The 25069-nt window shown below is 39.6% G+C and overlaps 1 protein-coding gene across 1 annotated transcript in view; it reads right to left on the bottom strand.

Moving 5' to 3' along the window:
* Positions 1 to 1180: 1180 nt before the first annotated feature.
* The window catches only part of LOC136875761 (zinc finger protein 69 homolog B), a 64401-nt gene continuing 40512 nt past the window's right edge, over positions 1181 to 25069 (bottom strand). The window contains exons 6-7 of the mRNA XM_067149342.2: positions 18934 to 19004; positions 1181 to 2327 (exon numbers count right to left, since the gene is read on the bottom strand). Coding sequence (XP_067005443.2) covers positions 1712 to 2327; positions 18934 to 19004 — 687 coding nt within the window. The 3' untranslated portion in view covers positions 1181 to 1711. The remainder of the gene's footprint in view (positions 2328 to 18933; positions 19005 to 25069) is intronic.

The raw sequence follows: 25069 nt of genomic DNA, 5'->3' as shown, positions 1-25069 counted from the left end.
TTCTCACACTGTGGCGCCATTTACAGGCAAGAAAATCCTAGGGTGTTCATCACATAAGAGTACTAACCGCAGGGACCTGCACTATCCCGTGGTGTTCCTCATATAGTGGGTACTAATCATAGGCAAGGCAGAACCATGGTAGCTATCATCCCATGGTCTTGCTCATACGGTGGTACTAATCACAAGTACTTTCATGGTTCCAAGACAATCACCCCTTGGTCGCCTCTTACGACAGGCAGAGGCTACCGTGGGTGTATTCTTCGTCTGCGTCTCGCACCCAGAGGGGGTGAGGGAAGTTCAAATAAATATATTGAGTAAATATTTTCATTTATTTATTTAGTCTGATCCAGGACACCCTAGATTTGCCATAAGACACAGAATAATACACAATAACAATTTTGAGTGAAGATAAAAAAGATTAATGTTTAAAAATGATAGGTTACAATTTACCATGTTAAATGGCATGAACTCCATATAAATGGTGACGAAGAATCGAAACGGAGTATTTGATGAGCGAGATGACTATCTCATCTTGTAGACTTCTCGCTAGTTTATATTTTTGTCGCCATGTGACGAAAGATTTGGGTTGCATTTTGCTCATTACAGATCATTAGTACGTAAGCCTCTCTGTGAAAGTTGAAATTACTATCTATAAGTAATTGAAAACTGTAAATGGACTATTAATATATAATGAATAAAAGTTTAACTTTAGAGGTTTTATATGGCATTCGAATGGAATCGAAACAGGTATTGTAGTATTTCCGTACAAACCATGTTGTGTGTAGTTGTAGCACGAGTTGTACTTTGACGTCTATGGATCTGCATACTCTTGAGGAAGTTAACATACATCTGTCCAAAACGAATCGCCATCAACAGCATCATGTGCTCTCACTCCGTATGAGCACTGCGGAGAGGTTTGGAATTTAATCGAAGCTTTTGGCATGCATTCTAGTGATTAGTAATTCTATAACACCACTTCCTCTACCCTGCCGGCCACCATTCTGATGGTAAAAATATTTCAACGAATGGGACTCAAACCTGCTAACCATGGTGTCAGACCTTATAGACTTAATGTGTTAATGACCATGGCCAACATGTGAGCTGATCTATTTCATGCTTATCAATACAGATAAACCCCAGAACGGAAAAAATTATTCATTAATTTCATTTAACAGTTGGTCATCATTGCATTGTTCTTGTAACCCATAACTGGTACCAGTTTAAGTCTCTCAATTATATCTCTGGAAGACAACAGAAGCCCAGGATATACGCGGTTCAACATCACGCCGATAGTTATAGCCGTGTGCCTATGTTATCGTAGCGAATATGCAACAACTTCGTTGATAGAAATTGTTCTCTAAAAGAGTACAAAAGTCGTGGTCATGAGAAGTTCATTATATTTTTCTTGTGAAGATGACATAACAGTTTATAACTAGTACCAATTTCAGCTGTTGAAAACTTCTCGTTTTCTCAATATTGCTGTGAATGACAGAATTAGATATATATATATTTTGAGGATTTCTTTTTCATTTTATGGATCATTTCTTGACATTTATTGGCCATTAAAGTCCAGGTCCTGGTTATAACAAACTAAATGCCTTATCATTCTCTTGATTTATTTAAAACAGATTTGTACAGTTTTGCATCAAAGATTGCTGGTGCACAGTAACACTACACATTAAAAGAAAGAAAAAAAGTTAAAAGCCTAATTTTAAAAGTGTGTGCGCTGATAATGATCCGCAAGGCGTGAAATCTTATAGTATGGTTTAGAGCATTCACGACAAGCATACTGTGTTGCCATAGTGTTTTTCTTTAAGTGATCAATGATGTAATGGTTTCCAAGTTTGAATGATTTTCTGAAGAACTTTGGACAGTCCTTACAGTGGAACAATCTCATAATTCTCAGCTTGCTCTTATAATTTATAACAAAAGAATAGACTTCATCTGGCTTACAAGAATCAGAATCCACCTCACAATGTACTTTCCTGAGATGACGCTTAAGCTTAAACTTAGTTGAATATGTTCCTTTACACAAGGAGCAAGAAAAAGGTTTTTTTACAGGATGAGTTGCCCAATGCTGTTCAAGTTCCATTTTGTCATTTAAAGTTAAATCACACACAGAACAAGAAAGCGATATTCTTTCTGCATGGATTGCTGCATGTCTTGTAAGGGATATTTGTGTTCCAAAAGACATTCCACATATCAAGCAGGACACTTGATCTTCCTTCTTGTGAGCATACAAGTGAATTCTCAGCTCTCGCAACGTCCTAAATACCTTTGTGCAAATAGGACAGTCAGTTGTCTTCAGCTTCGTAATGCTGCCAACACTGCAACAAAAAGAATATTAACAGATCCACTGAGAAAATTATGATTGGATAACATTATTCTGGGGCTTTGCATGAAAATGGATGTTTTCGCATTATTTCTTAGAGCTGTTTGCAATATGGAATCAGATCAGGGGCGGATCCAAGGAATAGGTTTTTACTGCGGGTAGGGGTGGGGAAACCACTTCAACCATCAGCCCTAAAGGGTATGAAAATTTGGCAGGAGGAGGGGTTCAGGGTAATCACAAAATATAATTAACCTAACACTTTGAAAGTGCTTCCAGATGCCAGAAAGTTAATTAATTAGGCAATCAATATATTTTAATTGCAAATAGAAGTATTAGCACTAGCAGAAAATTTAGTCAAATAATAATTAAAATAATAATTAAATGGCCCCAGCCACCAGCATGTTGAGGTGACGCTACCTAGGCTGTCAGCATGTCAAATTCGGTATCCCATTTTACTCTGCCAGATCCCAATAGTGAACCAAAACTCTATTAGATAACATATGACTGAGTTTCTAATTAATTTTATCGGGTAAACATGAAATGTGCCATCAGAAATTTTTGACATGCCGACATTGAATGGAAGGGCAGGAATCTTAATTTTTTTTCTAGCCTGCGAGAGCTACCTGCCGGAGCAGGTTAAAGCGAGGCCAAATTACCCAATTTGGAACGATCAGCAATGGGACAATGATTGGACGCAGCCACGAGTTGGTCGAATCACATCGTAATTTAAGATTTTCATGTCCCTAATTTCAATGAAGGTCCCTTTAAGGATGTTTTCTTGCTAGGGGCTTTACGTCGCACCGACACAGATAGGTCTTATGGCGACGATGGGATAGGAAAGGCTTAGGAGTTGGAAGGAAGCGGCCATGGCCTTAACTTTAAGGATGTTGCACCTAATCAGCACTATATCAGTTGTATTAAATAGCCTGTTTTATTATTTCAGGATTAGTTTTGGTCCCTGTTTAGGACCATCTTCAGCTAACATACATAAACTTTAAAAACTTATAAATAGCACAAACATACAAAAACTTAATATTTAAAATTCTTTAAAAATTTACATTTAACTAAAATTTTGTTTAATCATAAACACAGAATACTTGACAAAAATGTCAATCACTGATGTGTCCATAATGTGTTTCTTGCAATTTATTGTTCATCATGTTGTGAAAAAATAGTTTCTCTAATTAACGGGGTATGTTCTCACATTCACATCTATGGAAAATGTGTCTTTGATATTGTTCGTTGGTCTAGTAGTGTTCTTAAAAACCTAAAACCTATTGAAGTTGATGTATAAATAATGTATTGTGAAAAAATTCTTTGTTAATGAATAGGTATACACTTGCTCATATAAAATCTATTATAAAGTCCTTTTGATTATGTTTGTTGGAAAATTAATTCTGTATTTAGGCTCTGTACACACACCCTTATTTTGATGTTAATGTGTTATTACTAAATTGACATAACACAGGGCTATTATTTTGCGAGGGAACATCCTTTACTGCTACTGCTCATTTTTCGTATATCAATGGCTGCATAGAAATTAGATCAGGAAGCGCTGACCGACTATTGTATGAATGCAGGTTGAAGAAGAAAAGTGGATGCTCCCCTTGGCCCGTGTTGACCTGTTGTCAAAGGTGTTCACATTTGACGTGAACAGGGGCTTCGAATTTACAATTTTTTTTTTTTTTTTTGCTAGTGACTTTACGTCGCACCGACACAGATAGGTCTTATGGCGACTATGAGACAGGAATGGCCTAGGAATGGGAAGGAAGCGGTCGTGGCCTTAATTAAGGTACAGCCCCAGCATTTGCCTGGTGTGAAAATAGGAAACCACAGAAAAAGATCTTCAGGGCTGCCGACAGTGGGATTCGAACCCACTATCTCTCAGATGCAAGCTTACAGTCGCGCACCTCTAACCGCACGGCCAACTCGCCCGGTTTACGATGTTTTAAGTGAGAAATAGTCTTAGTGAGGAACATGTTAATGAGCTTTCACTGTATTTTATCACGTCTCATTACTCTGCTGGCACTTGAAATATGTCTTCATGTGTCATATAAGGTTAAGTTAGGTGACTCTGTTTGAATGAGAAAAGTGAAACATTTACCACAGAAGCCAATGGAGCACTATTACTCCAATTTTTCAGAATTAAATTGAACATACACGTTCACATCATCTCAGAATTAGAAAAATACTAATGAGTATGACGTAGTATGGAAATCTGCAAAAATGCAAGCTTTGAGCAAACTGGCTGCTGTTACATACTGATTTTAATGTGTACATGGCTTTTCCCGACTTTTACGAAAAATCGGAGATAACGACAATCCGCTACAGCGAGTAAATTTTTCACCGTTACGAAACCTCGCTATAACAGACTTCTACTGTACTTCAAATATGGTACTATATCCCAAACCACTGCAGTTAGAATATCCTCAGAAATCTTATTAATTCCAGCTTCTTATTTTTAGCTTTTAACTTTTGTATCCTTTTGTAAATATCTTTATTATCATAGGTAAATTTCAGTAAAATTATTAGCCACCGCCTCTACATGCACATTATTCTTGTGTCCAAAAGTCTTTACATATTGCTGATAAAATCGTTCTGTCTTCTGCAAATCCTCACATATACACTCTTGTTCAATAATGATTCCTGGAATGTCCTTTCAGGAACCTGTTTCTGCCTGAAAGTACCTATGCATACCGTTCCATTTTACAATAACATTTTCTTGTTCTAATTTTTCTTTTCTATACTATTTCTTTAATGTCACACAGACACAGACAAGTTGTTTGGCAATAATGGGATGGGAAAGGGCTAGGACTGGAAAGGAAGTATCTGTGATCTTAAGGAAAATACATCCCCAGCATTTGCCTGGTGTGAAAATGGAAAAACCATGAAAAAACATCTTCAGGATTGCTGACAGTGCGGTTCAAACCCACTATCTTCCCAAAATCAAACTAACAGCTATGTGACCCCAACCACGTTGCCACTAGCTCAGTTCACTGCCAATTAGCCCGGCCGCAAAACGAGATGCAGGTCCATGAGGTGACGCAGGGTGGCTCACGTCGAATTCTTCACGGCAGAGTGAGTCACGGCGACAATCGTCGCAAGTTGGATTGCAGTTTCAGTACGCAGTTCACCACAGAACTTCAGCTCTGGCTCACCAAAACTCACTTTTTGTATATGGAAATAAGTTGTTTCCAATTTGTATATCTCAGTTTAGCCATTAAAATAATTTGTATTTGTCACATGAGTTTATTGTTGGAATTTCTCATTTCAGAATTTTTTTTTGCTAGTGGCTTTACGTTGCACCGACACAGATAGGTCTTATGGCGACGATGGGATATGGAAAGGGCTAGGAGTTGGGAGGAAGCGGCCGTGACCTTAATTAAGGTACATCCGCAGCATTTGCCTGGTGTGAAAATGGGAAACCACGGAAAACCATCTTCAGGGCTGCCGACAGTGGGATTCGAACCCACTATCTCCCGGATGCAAGCTCACAGCTGCGCGCTCCTAACCACACGACCAACTTGCCCAGTACAATTATTTTTGCATTCATCAATAGATAAAACATTTAACTTCAATAAATTGATATTTTGTTGCTTTATATTGTACATTATTTCTTCCTCGAAACACAATATATAGTTTATGGTGGTTTAGACAAAAAATACTTTTAATATGATTTTTCAAAAAGAATTCCTGAGTCAGTAAAATGGTTTAGCATTGGGAGTTTTAATAACAACCACATGAAAGGTTAACAAAGAGTCCCCCTGTGAGTGGGGGCGGTAGAATAACACCCACGGTATCTTCTGTCGTTAGAGGCGACTAAAGAGGGCCCCAGGGTCTCTGAACTTGGGAGCGTGGGTTGGCGACCATGGGGCCCTTAGCTGAGTCCTGGCATTGCTTCCACTTTCTTGTGTCAGGCTCCTCACTTTTACCTATTCTATCTGACCACCCTTGGTCAACTCTTGTTTTTTACCGACCCCGACGGTATTATAGCACTCGAGGCCTAGGGAGTCTTTCATTTTCACACCCTTCGTGGCCCTTGTCCTCCTTTGGCCTATACCTTTATTCTTCGAAATGTTGGATCCCTTCCATTTTTTCTGATTAGTGTTATATAGAGGATGGCTGCCTGCCTTCAGCTTCGTTTTCAAGTAATCTTCGTGGCTTGTGTCATACAGAACTTCGCGAACATGCACGGCTTCAATGAGTTTTTATTCCATTTCGAACTACAAAACACAACATGAACAACCAAAATCACCGTGAGTCTTGCAGTAAACTGCGGAAGAGAGACTGCGGTCCGCAGGGTCACCACGGGCAGGAACTGCGTCACGTCACCCTGCGCCGTAACATGCGCGGGTCCAGTCAGTTCTGTGGTTCGCAGAAACACACCGTGAGTCACCCTGCGTCTCATTTTGCGGCCGGCCTTATGCTTGCCATCATGTTATCCTTAGGTGACTTTTTTGCTACATTCAGTTTTCTAGTAAGTCCTTCAATCTCTCCTTACTACCGCAACAACTCTATTTCTTTCTAGTCTGCACCTCTTCCTTACGCTTTTGTATTGCTGTTATAGTAGGTCTTTACCATTCCTTAACACCTTTAAAGGAATGGTTTTCATACTCCTCAAAAATAGCTTTAAATCCTTCCCATCGGCTGTTCACATTTTTATTTTCCATAGATTGTTAATACTTTCTTTTAAACTCACCCACGCCTCTCTTATCAACCATATGGTATTGCCTAATAGTCCTACTTTTACAACCTTCCTTTCAAGTCATTTATTTTTATGACAATAACAGCTTTGGGATTACTTGTACCATCTATCACTTCTGTTTCTCTAGAAAGCTCATCTGGTTTTGTCAGCACCATGTTAAGAATATTCTTCCCTCCCATCACTTTCTGATTCAGCTGCCCTTCCCAGATTACTTGCTTAACATTTACCTTCCAAATTAACACTGAATAAATTTATATCAACCGCAAAAAGATTCCTTTCTGTGTCTTTCGTCACATAAGTGATTTTGCTTATCAAATAATTCCACAACAGTGCCAGGGTCATGCCTTCCAGGTCTGTACACCTGAAAAATAAACATCAAGTTGTCTAGCATCTTCAGAGATGAGCCTTACATCTAGAATTTCAAAATTCTCATTCTTAACTTTTTCGTAGCCTACAAATCCATTTTTCACCAGAATGAATAACCCCGCCCTCCTACAGTTCCTATCCTGTCTCTGTGATAACCACTCCAATTCGCTGAGAAAATTTCTACATCCATAATAACACTTCTCGGCCAATTCTTATTACAACATATCTGGTTAATATACAGGGTGAAGCGAAATTCGCACACTCGGGCGTCGCAGCGCGACTCCTCACATGCCACCAATAAAAAAATGTCTCTCACAAAAGTTCGACCTGCGAGTATATCCGGCAGAAAAAGGGCGTTGAAGAGTGGCAATCTGGCAACACTGTAACCACATGTATGGTAACTACCTCTGTCAGCACACATTAATCGTCCTATACAGTTGGTGCAGTGGATAGCGTTTTGGGTTGGCATGCAGGAGGTCGAGGGGTCGATCCTTGGTTGAGGCGTATGTTTTTCTTTCGTAAAGGTAGTCCAGGTGGTATGGTATCTGGTTTGGCTGCAATCGTCAACAACGGTTACAATTTGTATGTGTTATCACCATGGGCCCACTAATTATGCCTTTCAACATTGCGTCTGGTAACCACATGCTGTTTAGTACTTATCTCAATGCATTATTATTATTATTATCATCATCATCATCGAAGAGCCTCCGTGGCTCAGGCGGCAGTGTGCCGGCCTCTCACCGCTGGGTTCCGTGGTTCAAATCCCGTTCACTCCATGTGAGATTTGTGCTGGACAAAGCGGAGGGGGACAGGTTTTTCTCCGGGGACTCCGGTTTTCTGTCATATTTCATTCCAGCAACACTCTCCTATAGCATTTCATTTCATCTTTCATTCATTAATCACTGCCGCAGAGGAGTGCGACAGGCTTCGTCAGCCGGCACAATTCCCATCCTCGCCGATGGATGGGGCTTCATTAATTCCATACCTGACCCAGTCAAATGTCTGGAAACCGGCTGTGGATTTTCATTTCATTATATTTTATCATTATTATTCTATCGATGGGATTGTGGAAACATCACGTCTGTTACTGTTAGGGAAACAGTGTGATTCGAAACCGATCATTTCACAAGTAGCGGTGTCGGGATGAAACATGCAGAGCAATATCTGTCAGAGGGGTAATGCGCATCAGGTGGAACAGCGCGCAGGACTGACGGCGTGTTTATTACGAAGTGTATGCGCTGTCCACCAGACAAGGACTAGTGGCGAGCGGAGTAACACGCCCGTAACAGCCTCCAATGTGGATGCGTACATGTATCGAATGTCCTTCTTGTGAACTTCTAAACAGTGCGGCAGACGTATGGCATACACAAACGATGACTGTGTAGATATGCTTCTGGTCCTTGGTGCATCTGATAACCGGGCTGGTGTTCCCGCTCATGAATATGTTGCGAGATATCCTCGTCGACGCCATCCAAATAAAAATGCGTTTCGTCGTCTGGAGCTGCGCCTTCGGGAGTCAGGTTCTGTCCTTCCACCACTGCATGACAAAGGTCGTCTACGGACTCGCCGTACTCCACCTACTGAGGAAACTATTCTGGACGTCGTACACCAAGAACCTCAGCGAAGTACAGGTAGCGCAGTAAGGCAGCTGTGTGTCTCGCAACGCACGGTCGTTAACGTGCTGCACCCCTATCATTATTCTTTCACCCAACACCTACATCCTGCAGCTTGCTTACAGCGGATGCAATTCTGTGTATGGTTCCAACAACAACAGGAAGCAAACGATGACTTCGTGAACACCGTACTATGGTCGGATGAAGTAGTATTCACTTGTGAGGGTGTCTTCAATACGCACAATGCCCACCATTGGTGTGAGTTTAACCTGCACGTCGCCTACGACTGTGGATATCAAGTTCACTTTGGTATCAACATCTGGGCCGGAATATTGGGCGACAGGTGTTTACGCCCCTACATCTTACCTCACTGGTTGACAGCACGAAGGTATCATGCATTTCTTTTAAACTATCTGTCTGATCCGCTAGAAGATGTTCCACTACATGTTCGGCAGAGGACGTGGTTCCAACATGATGGTGAACCTCCACACTCAGGAATTAATGTGCGAAAGTATTTGGACAGAATATTTCCAGGGAAATGGCTCGGACTCGGAGGTCTAGTTGTATGGCCACCGCGTTCACCTGACCTAAATCCCCTGGATTACTTCCTCTGGGGACAACTGAAGGAGCACATGTAATCTACTCCGCCAACAAATGTGGAAGAATTGTTAGCGAGTGTTCATGCTACTCTTGTTACTGTGGACGCAGCTATGCTTCGAAGGGTCCAGAGCTGTATGATCTGGCGGGTTACGCAATGCTTGGACGTGCAGGGAGGTTGATTTGTGCATCTGTTGTTCTGAGGACAACGTATTCTGTTGTGAAGGTCATTGATATGGACATTATTATTGCTAATGTGCTACATCTGAGCGCTCATATTCCATGTTGTATGTAAAAGACAAGGAAATGTTGTTATTCTACTGTGCTATCATCTTTAGCATCTCGAAAGTGATATTGTTTGTGTAGTTATTCTGTCCTATGACAGGTCATTTGTTTCAACTGTCTAATTTCTTATTTGTCTAACCACGTATTTGTTGTGTTCAGCATTACAAAATATTGTAAATGTGGGATACATGTGACCTAAGAAACGGTGTCTTACTGTATTACAGTATGAAATGTCCGATGGAAATTAGCAAATAAAAAAATGCTCCTCAACCCAGGATCGAACCCTCGACCTCCTGCATGCTAACCCAAAACTCTATCCACTGCACCAACTGTACAGCACGACTAAGATGTAATGAAAGAGGTAGTTACCATACATGTGGTTACAGTGTTGTCAGACTGCCACTCTTCAACGTCCTTTTTCTGCCGGATATACTCGCAGGACGAAATTTTGTGAGAGAAATTTAATAATTGCTGACATGTGAGGAGTCGCGCTGCAGCGCCCGAGTGCGCGAATTACTCTTCACCCTGTATATCTATTAACCCTCCGTAGGTCGCGCTCTGTTTTCGACATAAGTCGCACGAAATCTAGGAGGCGCCATTGTGTTATTAGTTTTAAAAATACATTTCCTGTAGACAAATTTGGATATAATTGAGTTAAATAATGTTGACATTCCTTTTACTCTTATTTCCATTGTTAACAGCAACAATGAAGTCCTGTACGTTGTTTTATCTCGTTTCAGATATTACAAGAATGCTCAGTGTCATATCACTTAGGTAGTATTTATTTCACACACAATAATATACTCAACAATAAGAACTATAGCATGATAGACCATAACCTTGTTCAAAGAATTTGAAGTAATAATAATGTAAAAACAGAAAAGTATGCAATGTAGTACAGAACTAAAGAAAAAATACAGAATAAACTGTTCATTTTTCCTTTTATTTTCCCAAGTCCAGATTTTTGAAGCATTCATGACAAATCATTCTTGTGTGTTCCAGGCAGAAATGTTTCTTGCACTTCCTGCAGCTGTGCCTTGTCATTCTAGTGATCCTCTTCGGTTTAGTGAGCTTGCAAGTGTCACATCGTTTCTTTTCAGCAAGTGGAGGAAGGGTAGTTCCAGTGGCTATTGCTTCTTTGTCTTGCTCTGTAGGTCGGTACTTTCCAAGTTGAAAACGCAGTGTCGAATGGAGACCTGTTGGATTCATGCTCCTTAGCCTAATCTCTTCTGACACTAACTGCTCAGGTAGTGTTCTCAGAAACAGTCTCATTCTACCAACATTCATTCCGTTCCCAATAGCCACTACTTGAGCATTTATGCCAGCTACATTCAACATAGCAAAGAAAATAACTAGTGGCCAACCTGTGGTATTTCGGGCTACATTGCAACTATCACACATTTTATCCACAACATCTACTCCACCCTTTGTCCCGTTATAGCATGTCATAATTATAGGTTTGGCATTTTCTCCAGTTTCATCATCAATCGAGTCGCCATCTAAAGGATGACTGGAAACAAGCAGGACAATTCTGTTTTTCTTAGGAACATAGGAGACTACAGTGGCATGTTCATTGAAACCAAACATTAATAACTTTACTGTCCTTCGTTTCACATTCGTAAGTTCAGCTGGCAGACATCTTTTATTCTTTCTAATTGTGCCGACATAACACAACGCAGCATTTTCAAACTTTTTTTTTTGCGGCAGGTGTGATAGGTGATCTTAACTAATTTTGGGTCGCTGAACACGATCCGTTGTTCGTTTCTACATATCACGTCATGTTTTCTCACAATAGGTATGTCAAAATAAGAGACAGACCAGAATATTGAATATAAAAGTACTGAAAAATGTTGATAATGTTGGAAATATTTATAATTTCTTGTATTATTATATATATTTTGAAATAGTTGCATGTTGTCTTGAATTATTATATACAATGAATAATTACTGAGTATAAAATTACAATGAAATATTTAGCATTTATTGTAATATAATACTGATTTACACAAAAACATATAAACAAACAACTCTGAGGCAATGAAAGCAATTTATGTTGAAAATTAAACATGATTTACAAGCTAACAATGTAACTTTTATTCAGTATCTTTATGAATTCATAAATGTGAACTAAGTAAATTTTAACAGTCCTAGATGTCCCCTTGGAATGAACGCTTGGCTGCCCAGCATCTGACTGCATGAAGTTTGTCTTCTCGTTTCAAACATCACCAGTAGTCGGCCATCATTGGTTCATCCCACCTCCCCTGGTATCTTCTTTCTGCCTCCTTGATGTCCTGGTGGAACCTCTCTCCCATCTCTTCACTAACAGCTCCAAAATTTTCTGGAAAGTGATCAAGATGAGAATGAAGGAAGTGCAGTTTCAGACTCATTCTACACCCCAACTCTTACATATCATCCAACATCGTTTTCACTATTGTTCATCCTTTAGATTTCCTAGGTACTTCGTTATGATGTCTCTTACTGAATTCCATGCAGGAAGTTCCACGGTATTCATCGTCTGTTCAAAGTTTGTCTTTCAGAAGCTTTCTAATTTGTGGTCCATTAAAAATGCATTCCATGACTTTTGCATCAGATAAATGTAGAAATTTGCTTGCAATGCACTTGAAACAGGGGCTATTTTTGTCCAAAGCCTTAACGAACTGCTTCATGATTCCCAGTTTGATGTGTACCGGTGGCAAAATAATTTTTTGTGGGTCAACTAAGGCAGCATTTGTAACATTTCTCACACCAGGTGTCAAAACTTTTCTCTTGAGCCAGGAAGGTATAGACCAGTGTTTGTCCCTAGCTCTGCTGTCCCATTCACATAAATAACAAGGGAATTTAGTGTAGCCTGCTTGTTGTCCTAATAGAATACCACACACCTAGAATGTTTCCGTTATGAAGTAGTACAGCCTTTAAGCTCCTCTTAGAGAAATCCACAAACGATCTCCATTCTTCAGGATTGTAATCCCTCCCTAGCTGTTCTATCAATCCTGGAATGTCACAGCAGTAGGTCAGATCATCTCCCTTCTTGAAATACTTCCTGAACTCCTTACCTCTATGTCTATACCAAGAAAAGGTAGTTCTAGGCACAAGAAGGTGTTTTTCTTTCAATCGTGACCCTAGCAGTTCAATTTTTTCCTTTGTGAGACCAAGGTCCCGTATCAGATCACTCAACTCTGACTGTTGAAAATAGTTGTGGACCTACTGCATCTGCGGCAGGTGAAAAATCCAAATCAACTTGCTCGTTATCAGAATTTGAAGAACCGTCAATCAGGTAAACTGGTAGGAGGAGTAGGTATTGGAATTTCCGGTCCATGAGGAACAAGTCTCATCACCGACTTTAAATTCGGGTACACAATACCCTTGTTTCTCTTACTGAATCCCGCTACTTTACACAGGCAAAAGTAACAGTCCGTGGTATGGTCCTGGGGCTCGCGCCAAACCATTCCTATCCCAAATGGAAGGGCCTTACTTTTTCCAATGCTCCACTGTCGTAGGCTTTCAAGGCACATTTTACAAATTACGTGGGGAGCCCACGACTTGTCCAAGTCTTCTAATTTTACCTTAAAATATGCATAATATAAATGTTTCACTGATGCAGATATTGGCCTACTCTGTTCCTTTATAATATAACACCCACACATGTAACAGAATGAGTCTGGCTTATTCACACATCTTCTAATTCATGACACACTTGCCATTTTCACAACACAGTATAAAAAGGTCAGACTTCTGCCACACTCATGACACAACTGACTGGCTTCACCGCATTGCCGCTATCACGAGCTAAAAATAGACTGTTATCTGACTAATTCAATGGAGGGGACATAGTCGGTGGAGGAGGTTTGGATTGGCAAACGTATGCAACATTAACAAAGCAAACCATGACCACTCTAACAACAGCCGATTCGCTGTTATCACAAAGCAGCACTGTGCCACAATGACACATTTTCAGACAGTAAATGGCAAATAACACGAAAACTAGATGTGATACAATAGAACCAATGACATTTCTGAAATCAGGAGACCTTATTTAGTTAAAATCACATATCAGATGCTTTGCCGCAAAAATCTTGCTGGTTCTCTTCTTCTTCTTCTCCATCTTCTTCAAGTCAACTATCAAGTCAAAGTCTGTGAACCAATTATCCGCCGTAATATTACGACCTGTGTTATAGATAGGCTGTGCGAACCGCTTAACAACATCTGATGGTTTATTACTGATATGAAACGGCCCCTCTGGCTGTTTCCCTCGGGAAATTTCCAAATTATGACAATAGAAAGTTTTTGCATCCACTAGAGCATATATTTTTATCCTGTATTTGGCTGGTTTTGATGCGATATACTGCTTAAACCGGCATCTTCCATGAAAGGCTTCAAGCTTTTCATCTACAGTGGAACCTTGATTCTCCATGTTTGGAGGGACCATTCAAATAAAACGTACAATACGGGAAAAGGGAAAATCCGGGAATGAATTAAAGCCATCAGCAATTTGGCAAAACATCACAAAAATGAAATATGTATAATTATAATCTTACAACACTCCTAAACCAAACCAAACCAAACTACAGCCCCAATGGGCCTTTGCCTGCCAAGTGACTGCTGCTCAGCTCAAAGGCCTGCAGATTACGAGGGGACGCATAGTCAGTGTGACGAACCCTGTCGACCGTTATTCCTGGTGGCTCCCTAGACCGGAGTCACCATCTCACCATTAGATAGCTCCTCAATTAAAGGTAATCACGCAGGCTGAGTGGACCTGGAACCAGCCCTTATACCCAGGCAAAAATGCCTGACTTGGCCAAGAATCGAACCCGAGCCCTCCGGATGAGAGGCAGGCAAGTTAGACTGTGAAACCGGTATCAAACATTAATTACCGGTATGCACGTTGAAAATCTCGATACTTCATATTCAGTTTGTGAAACTTCGTCAGTTTCCTGTGAAAACTTCTTTCAGTTCAGCAACTTTGATTAGCCAAACTCTTCTAAAAATCTAATAACACTAGTATGTTTTTATTGTTCACCCATCTATTCAATACAATACAATCTTAAAACTTAGGACCTTGTCCTTATCAAAATTGTTAACATAAAATTAATACATTGGATGGTACATGTTTTGCCTATCAATAGTAGGCATCATCAGCCATATTTTTTACCTTAGGAATAGATCAGGTACCTGATTGGAAATGACTTATGAATACTGTTAAAAACTATGTCTTGTAAAATGGATTTAGAGATCGTTAAACAACTATTACAATATAAAATGTAGTATACTATTACTAAACAATATTTGTGTTAATATTTAAGTCTAAAAACATGACAATTATTTGAGGATTATGACATAGGAGATTGGTTCTTGATATTAAAAGATATTACAATAAAGATAAAAATCAGAAAGCACATTCCATTTAATTGTCAAATGGCGTGTTGTTAAAAACTTGAGGAAAGTTGAGCATTGGTAATGGTAAACTGAGCATTTAATAAATGGCAGCAGAAATGTATTGAATAGGTGGACCTAATATAATCAAATACTTTTAGAATTTCGTCTTAGATATTCAAAGTCAATACGGAACCAGAATGAAGTTTATTACTTGAGGAAATTTTCGACAACAGGGTGATTAGCAACCACTGTGGCCTCCAAGATCCCCAAATCTTATGGCTTGCAATTTTTATTTATGGGGAAAATAGAAAAATAAGGTTTATGCAACAAATCCTCTCACTCTAGATGACCTCAAAATATCACGAGAGAAACTGAGGCTATCTCGCTAGATGAACTAATGCGTGTGAATGAAAATTTCCTTAGACGATGCCAGAAATGTGTAATGCAGGTGGAGGACATTTTCAACATCTTCTGTGACAAGGTGAGTGATTATTTTACTTTGATTATGTGTTATTGTGTGTGCTTGTTATTTAAATGTGATTCGTTCGGGTGCTCTCTCGGTCCGAAGCTTAGTGAGTTGCCATGTGCATGTCTGACCAGCTCGCCCTTCCACCCGGCCGGCCCCACTCTGAATGAAAAACCCTGTAGTTTACTATAGTTCTAGTTGAAAAAACTTGTTTTGGGTTTCACTCCACTGACAATACCAAAGTAAACACACCTATCTTTCTGCTAATAAAGTTTTAAATTCAAACTCAGCGAGTTCATTCCAAATATGGGACACAAAATTAATTATAAAAATGATCAAACAATGAATTTTCACATACAGGTAAGCCCCGTTATACATGGATTTGTTATCTGCGATTTCACATATACAGGATTTTGGTTTTAAGTCTAGTGCTGCCATCTGTTAATAGTACGTGGAACCTGTAATGCCTTAAGGTGGGTACAGACATATGCGCCGAACTCTGTAACGTACACGCCAAGGTTAAACAGGGCAAGCGCATCTCTACGCGCATCTTCTGGAGTGTTTGTCGAGACGTGAATCATCAGTTCCGGTCAGTAGAGCTTTGAAGCTGCAGCGGTGACACAGCCGATGACTCACAAACTGAACTATCATCGGCTGGATCAGGCTGATGTGTTCTGGAAGGAATCCATACGGCAATCAAACAGGCACCACGACACTATGCCACTCAGCTATCACACCCGCCCGCCATCTCACTATTTCAATTACCAGGAAAGTGCTTATCAAATAATGTGTATAGACAGCTTAAAATACTAACCTTCAAGCTCTGTCCAAATTATGAGACCCACAGCATTTTCTCTTACTGACAGGATTCCAGCAAAACAAAGACTTTTGGCAGCAGTCCTATGATATGAATAATATTTTATCTTCCTCACCACCAGTCAATTCTAAAACCAAACAATTACAGTTCCAAATGCTACCCACTACTATAACAAAATTTACTGAATATGTTTTGTACACAAACTTAAGATCTACTCCGAAGATAGGACATTAAAAAGAAAGGAACACATATACAGTGAAACCTCATTAGTGCGTTCCTCATAAACATGTTTTCCCGCTTAGCACGTGATAAATTCGAAGTCCCAATTCTCATCGTATTAAATTTATATTAAACATACCTCACTTATGGCATCACAAATTTTCGCTATTACCACTTAGTACGATCATATTTTTCCTAGCCCTCAAAATGTTATTTGTCATCCCTTGTGAAACAAATGTGATTTCCAACTCGGGTAAAATCCGTTGTCACAGTTGCGTGATTACAGAAAAAGTGAACCTAATTTGTCTTGTATTCCATTCAGAAGTTAGAAATTAATTTTGTGTTGAGTGGTACAGTGAAGTTCTTTCGCATGATACAGTAGCTTATATCTAGATTAGGAACATAATCGTGTGAAACTAACTAGCGTAGAGCATATTATTTTGTCTAGTGATAGCCTAGATATGGTTAACGTGTAGAAAAAGTGAAATTCCTTTCTAATGAAGACAAAATTAAAATCTTTCAGAAAGTGGACTGGCATACGCATCTTTAAGTGTGCAAAAGTTGTGAATTTTGAACTCGCATCTTCGAGTTTCGACTCAATCGATTTGACTTGGTTGAAATTTTCAAAATGGTGGCCAAAGTCATTCTGTCACAGTTGGACATGGCCGAGTATAACCTCCTAATCATTGTCTAAGAGTGTGACCAGAAAATAATGTTTTATAACTTGAAAATGAAAACCTACAACCTGTTTTCCAGTCATTGACCGGGTCAGGGATGTAATGAATGAAACATATATAGGCTGTTATTACAATGGGGTCGCCACTCCCAAGGTGATTTTTATTAATGAGTGATAAATGCGATGAAATGATAATGGAGAGTGTTGCTGGAATGAAATATGACAGGGAAAACCGGAGTACCTGGAGAAAAACCTGTCCCACCTCCGCTTTGTCCAGCACAAATCTCACATGGTGTCACCGGGATTTGAACCACGGTATCCAGCGGTGAGAGGCTGACGCACTGCCGTCTGAGCTACGGAGGCTCTAATGTTTTATAACTTAATGCTCTGAAATAAAAGGTTTCTACTAACATTTGTTTTAGAAAGAGTGTGATTTCCAATAATACTTAGATATTTTTATTGGCCCCCGTGCATATGTTTTCATATTATTGTTGTACTTCACACAGTTCAGTGCACTTGTTATTTTATAAGCCCCAGCAGAAAAGGTTTTCATATTTGTTCTCTCGTGTTTTTCACACCTTTTAATACTTTCCACTCATCTTGAGAAATGGTAGATATAGTTTTCACTGTACCCGTGAATACACAACGTAAAATGCCTTCATGTCGGAAATAATCGTATCCAGTGGTTTCCATATCCCTGTCAGTTTTTATTCATATATTCAGTAGTACCATTTCTCACTTAACACGTTCGTTTTTGTTGTCCCCTGCAGAAACGTCTTAACGAGGTTTTACTGTACAAACAAATACAAAGAAAGTGAGAAGGAAAATGGATACAAAATCTAAAAATTTTACACACTGACATTTTCAAACAGCTCTTTCCTTGTCACTTCCAGTCCTTATTGACCCTATTTCTCCTCAAACATGAAAGAACTTGTTTCCGCTTCCCATCTTCAGTAGAGTGGAATTGGGGTTGGAGGGACTGATAAAGCGTAAAGACTAACTGAAGGAGTTACTCTTGAGAGATTCTTGCTCTTCAGAGGTGTAGAATAAGGAAAAAGATGGACAAATACTAGGACAGGAATAGGATAAGGAGACAGAAAGCATGAAATATAGGAGAGAAAAACCCAACTCGCTAAAGGACCTGGGATGAAGAAACAAGCTTATCAGAGACTGGGAAAAATGCATTTCAGAAACCTGGTTTTGATTAGGAGAGAGCCAGTCTGTGAAGATGACTGTGTGAAATCATAACTGTTGTCTTAGTTCTTTTTTTGTTTTGTTTATTGTTTGTATGTGTTCATCTCCCACTGTTCGCTTTCTACGTTTGGTGTATATTCAGATACTTGTCTACTCTTTCTATTTTATATAAAGTCATGACACTACTGAAGAAGAAGTCCCTCACCCTTACTTCAAGCAACTAAACCTCCAGAACATACTAATTAAGGAATTTCCAAAAAGAAAAGTCTAGGCCAAGTAAGAGTCTTCACCTGATATCTGTTTGAGGAGCATTTTGTTTTGCATGGCTATCATCTTCTACAGTAACTTCATGCTTGATGTCCTGCAACAACAATTTGTTTTATGAACCTCTAAATACACTTAAGCACATGATGATGAGTCATACAGACCAAACTTGCAAACTTATTTCCTCAGATGTTTAGCAAACATAATAAAAAACTATGGTGTCATTCACTCAAAAGTCTGAGATTTTGAGTGAACCTTTTCTACTACCAAAATAGTATGGTGCATAAACAGCGAATAAAATGTGGAAGGACAAATACAGCACTGGGAACTTGAAGGTAATACAGTGGAACCTCGATATCTGGAATCACCTCGGGAGCTAAATTTTATTTAGAGTTATCGAAATTTCATGATCAAGAGAATGCCGTTTTGAGCATATATAGCACATAATTGAATCGTATGTATCTACGGGCTTATACTGAATATATTATTTTTAAGAGTATTTAAAAATACACAAACGAAGTCTATTTTATGGCACTCTTTAATTATAACCCTTATTACAGTAACTTTTTAGAAGACAGGATACAGTAGATAGAGTAGTGAAACAAGAAACATACCTTGGTTAACACCTTTGGAAAAAAATCCGTTAGTCTCTTCTGTTTGTTACTGTTAATCTCTCCTCCCTTCACAATGAAACTTCTCGTGAATGCCACGCAGCCAAGATTCGTAAATGAAGCTTGTCAACCGCGACTTCGGGGTTTGCTTTCGTACACGACCAATAATTAATTCACGCCCGAGAAACAGCGAGGCTTCGCCGATTTTTCGGTCATAAGAAGTTTTAGTTTTTCGGTTCCTGTCATATTACCTCCCACCATCACTGTAAACCTTTCTTTATTCGTTAACTATTCCTAACAAACCAGAAACGCCATATTGCACAGACAATGCTGCACAAAATTCGAGTTACAGAGTATTTATTGCTCCAAGGGAGGAAATGTTTGCTTCGAGAAATCGAGAAATTTGTGTAACCAAATTTCGAATAATAGAGAAATAAATACATGTGAAGAATAGGACAAACGGCCGGGATATTTAAGTTACTTTGAGATACTGAAAATTTGAGTAATGCAGGTTCGAGGTATCGAGGTTCGACTGTACTTCTCTCGTGATATTCCCTGTCTTGAAGTGTGCATTCTCATATATGTTTATTAACTCATCACTTGTCTGGCTTCACGGCTAAGTGGTTACACTTTGGCCCGAGATGTCCTGAGCTGGGGATCGTAACTTTCATCGGCTAATTACTCTGCATTTGGGGCTGGTTGTTTGTGACGCCTTCATCATTAGAATTCAGTTTAGGTTGGGCCCCATTCTCACAGATGCAAAGGTTACCTATGGTACAGGGCATCAACTTGAAAGACCGGCACCAGGCCTCTCCTAGAGACCATACACCCTTATTATTTTTTATCATCATCATTATAACTCATCTCTTCTCAAGCATAAAAATACTTCTTTCTTTGAGTTTCCATTAAAATTCAACAAAACATTATTTATAATGTTGTACTGATGCAACATTGGGAGTTCCTTGGTGGATGATAATAATAATAATAATAATAATAATAATAATAATAATAATAATAATAGCAGCCTGCCTGGTGGCCATGATCGTTAAGGTGCTGAAGTCTAAACGATCTGACACCGAGGTTAGCCGGTTCGAGTCCCATTGGTCGAAAAAGATTTCACCATCAGAATGTTGGTCGGCAGGGTAGGGGAGGTGGTGGTATATAATTTCTAATCACTAGATTGCTGCCAAAAGCCTGGATTAAGTTTCAAACCTCTCCGCAGTGCTCATATGGAGTGAGGGCATATGACGCTGTTGATGGTGATTCGTCCGTCGGATGGGGATGTTAAGCCTTGAGCAGACCCCTTGGTGCTATTCGACAGGAGTAGGCTATGTGCCGGCACCATGTTTCACCCTCTCCCTACTATCATATATCACGTCAATTATTTCATCTCATTAACTCCTCTGATGAGGTTCACGTCAGGAAGGGCATCCGGTCAGATTCATCTCATCTCGCCTCATACCCGACCCCGTAGCAAAATGGGACAAGGGTTGGACAAATAATAATAATAATAATAATAATAATAATAATAATAATAATAATAATAATAATAATAATAATAATAATAATGTCATTTGGCCAACGGAGAGACCCGATGCAGCTCCTTCGAGTTGACGCCATATAGGTGACCTGCGCGTCTGTGAGGATGGGGTCCCAACTAAAATGATTTCTAATGCTGAAGATGGTACAAACACCCAGCCCTCAAGCCATAGGAATTAACTAATAAAAGTTAAAATCCCCAACTTGGCCAGGAATCGAACCCGGGACCCCTGCAACCAAAGGCCAGCATGCTAACCATTTAGCCATAGAGTCAGACAGCGGAAAATAATGATTATATGTTTACTTCTCATTGTATTTAGGGCCTGTACCACTACAGCCAGATAAAAGCATGGTTCAAATTTATGCAGTAGTTTGCACATTTATTTGGAAGTTCGGTTGAATACGCATACTGTGACTTTTGTTTATGTGAAATCTGGGAGAATATTCTCTATTTTAGATATGCCGAAGTTGCAAGGACAGTTAACGCTCTTAACTGGAACTTTGCTCCCATCTGGGACTCTGCTGAAAGAATCAAGATGACTACGCATCGTGATGAATCTGCATCTGCATTATTCTAAACGAAAAGTAAGCTATTATAATGTAATCTGTGTATTTGCCTCTGTGGTGTAGTGGTTATCGTGATTAGCTGCCACCCCCGGAGGCCCGGTTTCGATTCCCGGCTCTGCCACGAAATTTGAAAAAGTGGTATGAGTGCTGGAATGGGGTCCACTCAGCCTCGGGAAGTCAAACGAATAGAGCTGGGTTCAATTCCCACCTCAGCCATCCTCAAAGTGGTTTTCCGTGGTTTCCCACATCTCCTCCAGGCAAATGCCGGGATGGTACCTAACTTAAGGCTACGGCCGCCTCCTTCCCTCTTCCTTGCCTGTCCCTTCCAATCTTCCCATCCCTCCACAAGGCCCCTGTTCAGCATAGCAGGTGAGGCCACCTGGGCAACGTACTGGTCCTCCTCCAAGTTATATCCCCCGACCCAATGTCTCGCACTCCAGGACACTGCATTGAGGCGGTATAGGTGGGATCCCTTGCAGAGTCCGAGGGAAAATCTGACCCCTGGAGGGTAAACCGATTAAGAAGAATGTAATCTGTATATATAACACATATATCATACTTCCAGGCTAGCTATCGGAGAATTTTTAGATGGATCTTATGGCGACAATGAGACAGGAAAGGGCCAGGAGTAGGAAGGAAGCGGCCATGGCCTTAATTAAGGTACGGCCCCAGCATTTGCCTGGTGTGAAAATGGGAAACCACGGAAAACCATCTTCAGGGCTGCCGACAGTGAGGTTCGAACCCACTATCTCCCGAATACTGGATACTAACCGCACGTAAGCGATTGCAGCTACCGAGCTCGGAGCAGAATTTTTAAAGACTTCCCAAGCTAGCAAGTTGTTGCCACTGACTATATGAGTTACACACAAGCACTACAACAACAAGCTTCTTAGGCAGCCATAGTCATTATGGTGTCATTGCTTGATCGGTTCGAGTCCAGTTAGTGGAGTACAGTACAACCTCGATAATTCGAAATAGGTTAATTCAAAATCCCACCTAATTCGAAGAAGCTTGCAGTCCCAGAAACATGAGATACAGTTTTGCATGTTATTTAAATTGTTTAATTTGAAATACGGATAATTCGTAATACGAAGTACAATGTCGGCCCCATTACTGAAATTCAAACTTTTAATTTGAAACTGCCTTTACATTTTAAAACAATAGTGTGTTACAGAGTAATTTCAACTCTAAATTTATCCGCGTCATAATAGACCGCGTGTTCCAGAACGTGGAGGGGTAGCTTTCTGCACTTACACTCACTTCGGTAGGTCTACAGTGCGCTTCATGATAGCTAAGTTGAATTAAATCAGAATTCTTTCGTATTCAACCTTTTAAGGAACGCCATAATATCACGCAACAGGCAGAATGCGGAAAAACACAATCTGCGAACAATGGCGATGCCGACAGTTGACGAAAAACTTGGCTTATATAATAAATTCGTAGGCACCGAACAATATTGTCATTGCCGATGAAACTGCATTGCTTATTTTAATGCGAGCCCAAACAGTCTTATGGTTTTAAAGGAGAAAGTGACAGCCGGAGAATCGTACAAGGGTGGGGAATGGGGGTCATTGTAGTGCGTTGCAATGCACATGGAAGCGAGAAACTTTATCCCCTCGTCATAGGAAAATTCGGTAAGCCACAATGTTTTAAGGGCGTCGGACACTTTCCATGCCAGTACAAAGCATCTAAAAATGCAAACAGTACAGAAATCAAAAAAAAAATTTTTTTAAAATGTATTTGCACAGGGGAACCAGTGTAATATATCCTCGTCTTCGAATTGTGTGAGTTTTTTTCGTTGCGTGAGGTTATGTTTGTCAGTGATTTATCCAAGTGCATTATTTGAACATTGTAAATGCACCTTGTTGGATACATTTCGGAAATAGTTTTTTCCATGGCATTTGAAAGGTTTAAACTGTGAATCGAGGTGATTGCATGTATTAATGGGTCTTGGAATACTTTGTGACGCGGCAAGTGTTTACATTTCTGAAGTACGAGAGAAGTGACACGGCGGAAAATCGTACAAGGATAGTCATAGCAAAGTTCGATTTTAAAGGCATCGGGTACTTTCTGTGTAAATACAAGGCATCTAAAATGCATACAGTACAGTAATCCAATGAATAAAGCACTTGCATATGGGAGCCAGCAGATTTCTCTTTGTCTTAGAATCGTGCTTTTTTTTTTCCTTCTTTTCTTTCTTTCATTGGGTGAGGTTATGTTTGCCAGTGAGATATCCAAGTGCATTATTTGAATACTGTAAATGCACCTTCTTGGATACATTTTGGAAATAGTTCTTTTTTTAATGGCATTTTGAACGGTATAAACTGTGAATCAAGGTCAACTGCATGCAGTAACGGGCCTTAGAATATTTTGTAACGCGGCAAGGGTTGGTACTTCTGAATTGCGAATTGGCGGTTAATTCGAAATCATGTAATTCGAAGTCCGATTGTTGAGTCCCAACGACTTCGAATTAACGAGGTTTTACTGTATATTCTTTACCTTCTAAATATTAGTCAGCAGGGTACTAGAGGTGATAGTATATATTTCCTAATCACTAGAGTGTGTGCGAAAAGATTGGGTTCTATTCCAAACCTCTCTGCGGCGTTCATATGGAGTAAGGGTACATGACGTGGTTCATGGCGGTTCATCCGTTGAATGGGACGTTAAGGTTATATTTCTTTGACTTCATAACAAGTATTTACATTAAAGTGAGATAAATGCTTGCCAAATACTATTCTAATATTGTCTTGGAAAACAAAATAAAGTAACTACTTATTAAATTCGCAACAATAAATTGAATAATAATAAAATGATATTTCCTCTACCGCCTGCGGTGGCATTTATTATGAATATAATCTTTACTTTTACCGTAACGCACATCCTCGTAATTGGTATTAGATGAAAAACACAATTATATCATGTGGTAGGAATTATGTGATAAGACTGACAAGGTACATAACCTGAATCTTACCTTTTGTGTCCATGTAACATTTTCAGTCTTTTTATTTTCTACAACAATTTCTGAGTTTAATTACACGTTTAATTAATTTTAAAATTTCTTCATATGTGTATATGTCAGTCCTAATTCTTTTCTTGACCTGAACTTCTACATTATAGCCCAAGAACAATCCAATATTGGACTCTAGTAATACAATTTCAAAAGGAATAGTTCTAAACAAAGGAAAACACAAGGGAACAGGCATACCACCATGCTAAATTTAACTACATTTTCAGTAAACTTATTGCCAATGCAATAAGGTTAAAGCAGGTGTCCCGCAAGGGTCTGTTTCGGGACCTTTCCTGTTTTTGGTCTATATCAGTGACCTAGCATGTAATGTTCCCTGCACATCAGTTCTATATGCTGATGAGACAACTTTCCTAAATAGTAATGTTGATATCACAACACTACAAAACCAAGTCAACACATCTGTTAAAATTGCTGAAA

This window comes from Anabrus simplex, chromosome 6 (genome assembly GCF_040414725.1).
Source record: "Anabrus simplex isolate iqAnaSimp1 chromosome 6, ASM4041472v1, whole genome shotgun sequence".
Taxonomy (NCBI): domain Eukaryota; kingdom Metazoa; phylum Arthropoda; class Insecta; order Orthoptera; family Tettigoniidae; genus Anabrus; species Anabrus simplex.
Note: the sequence above shows the minus strand (reverse complement) of the source record. Positions and strands in the feature narration are given on the sequence as shown.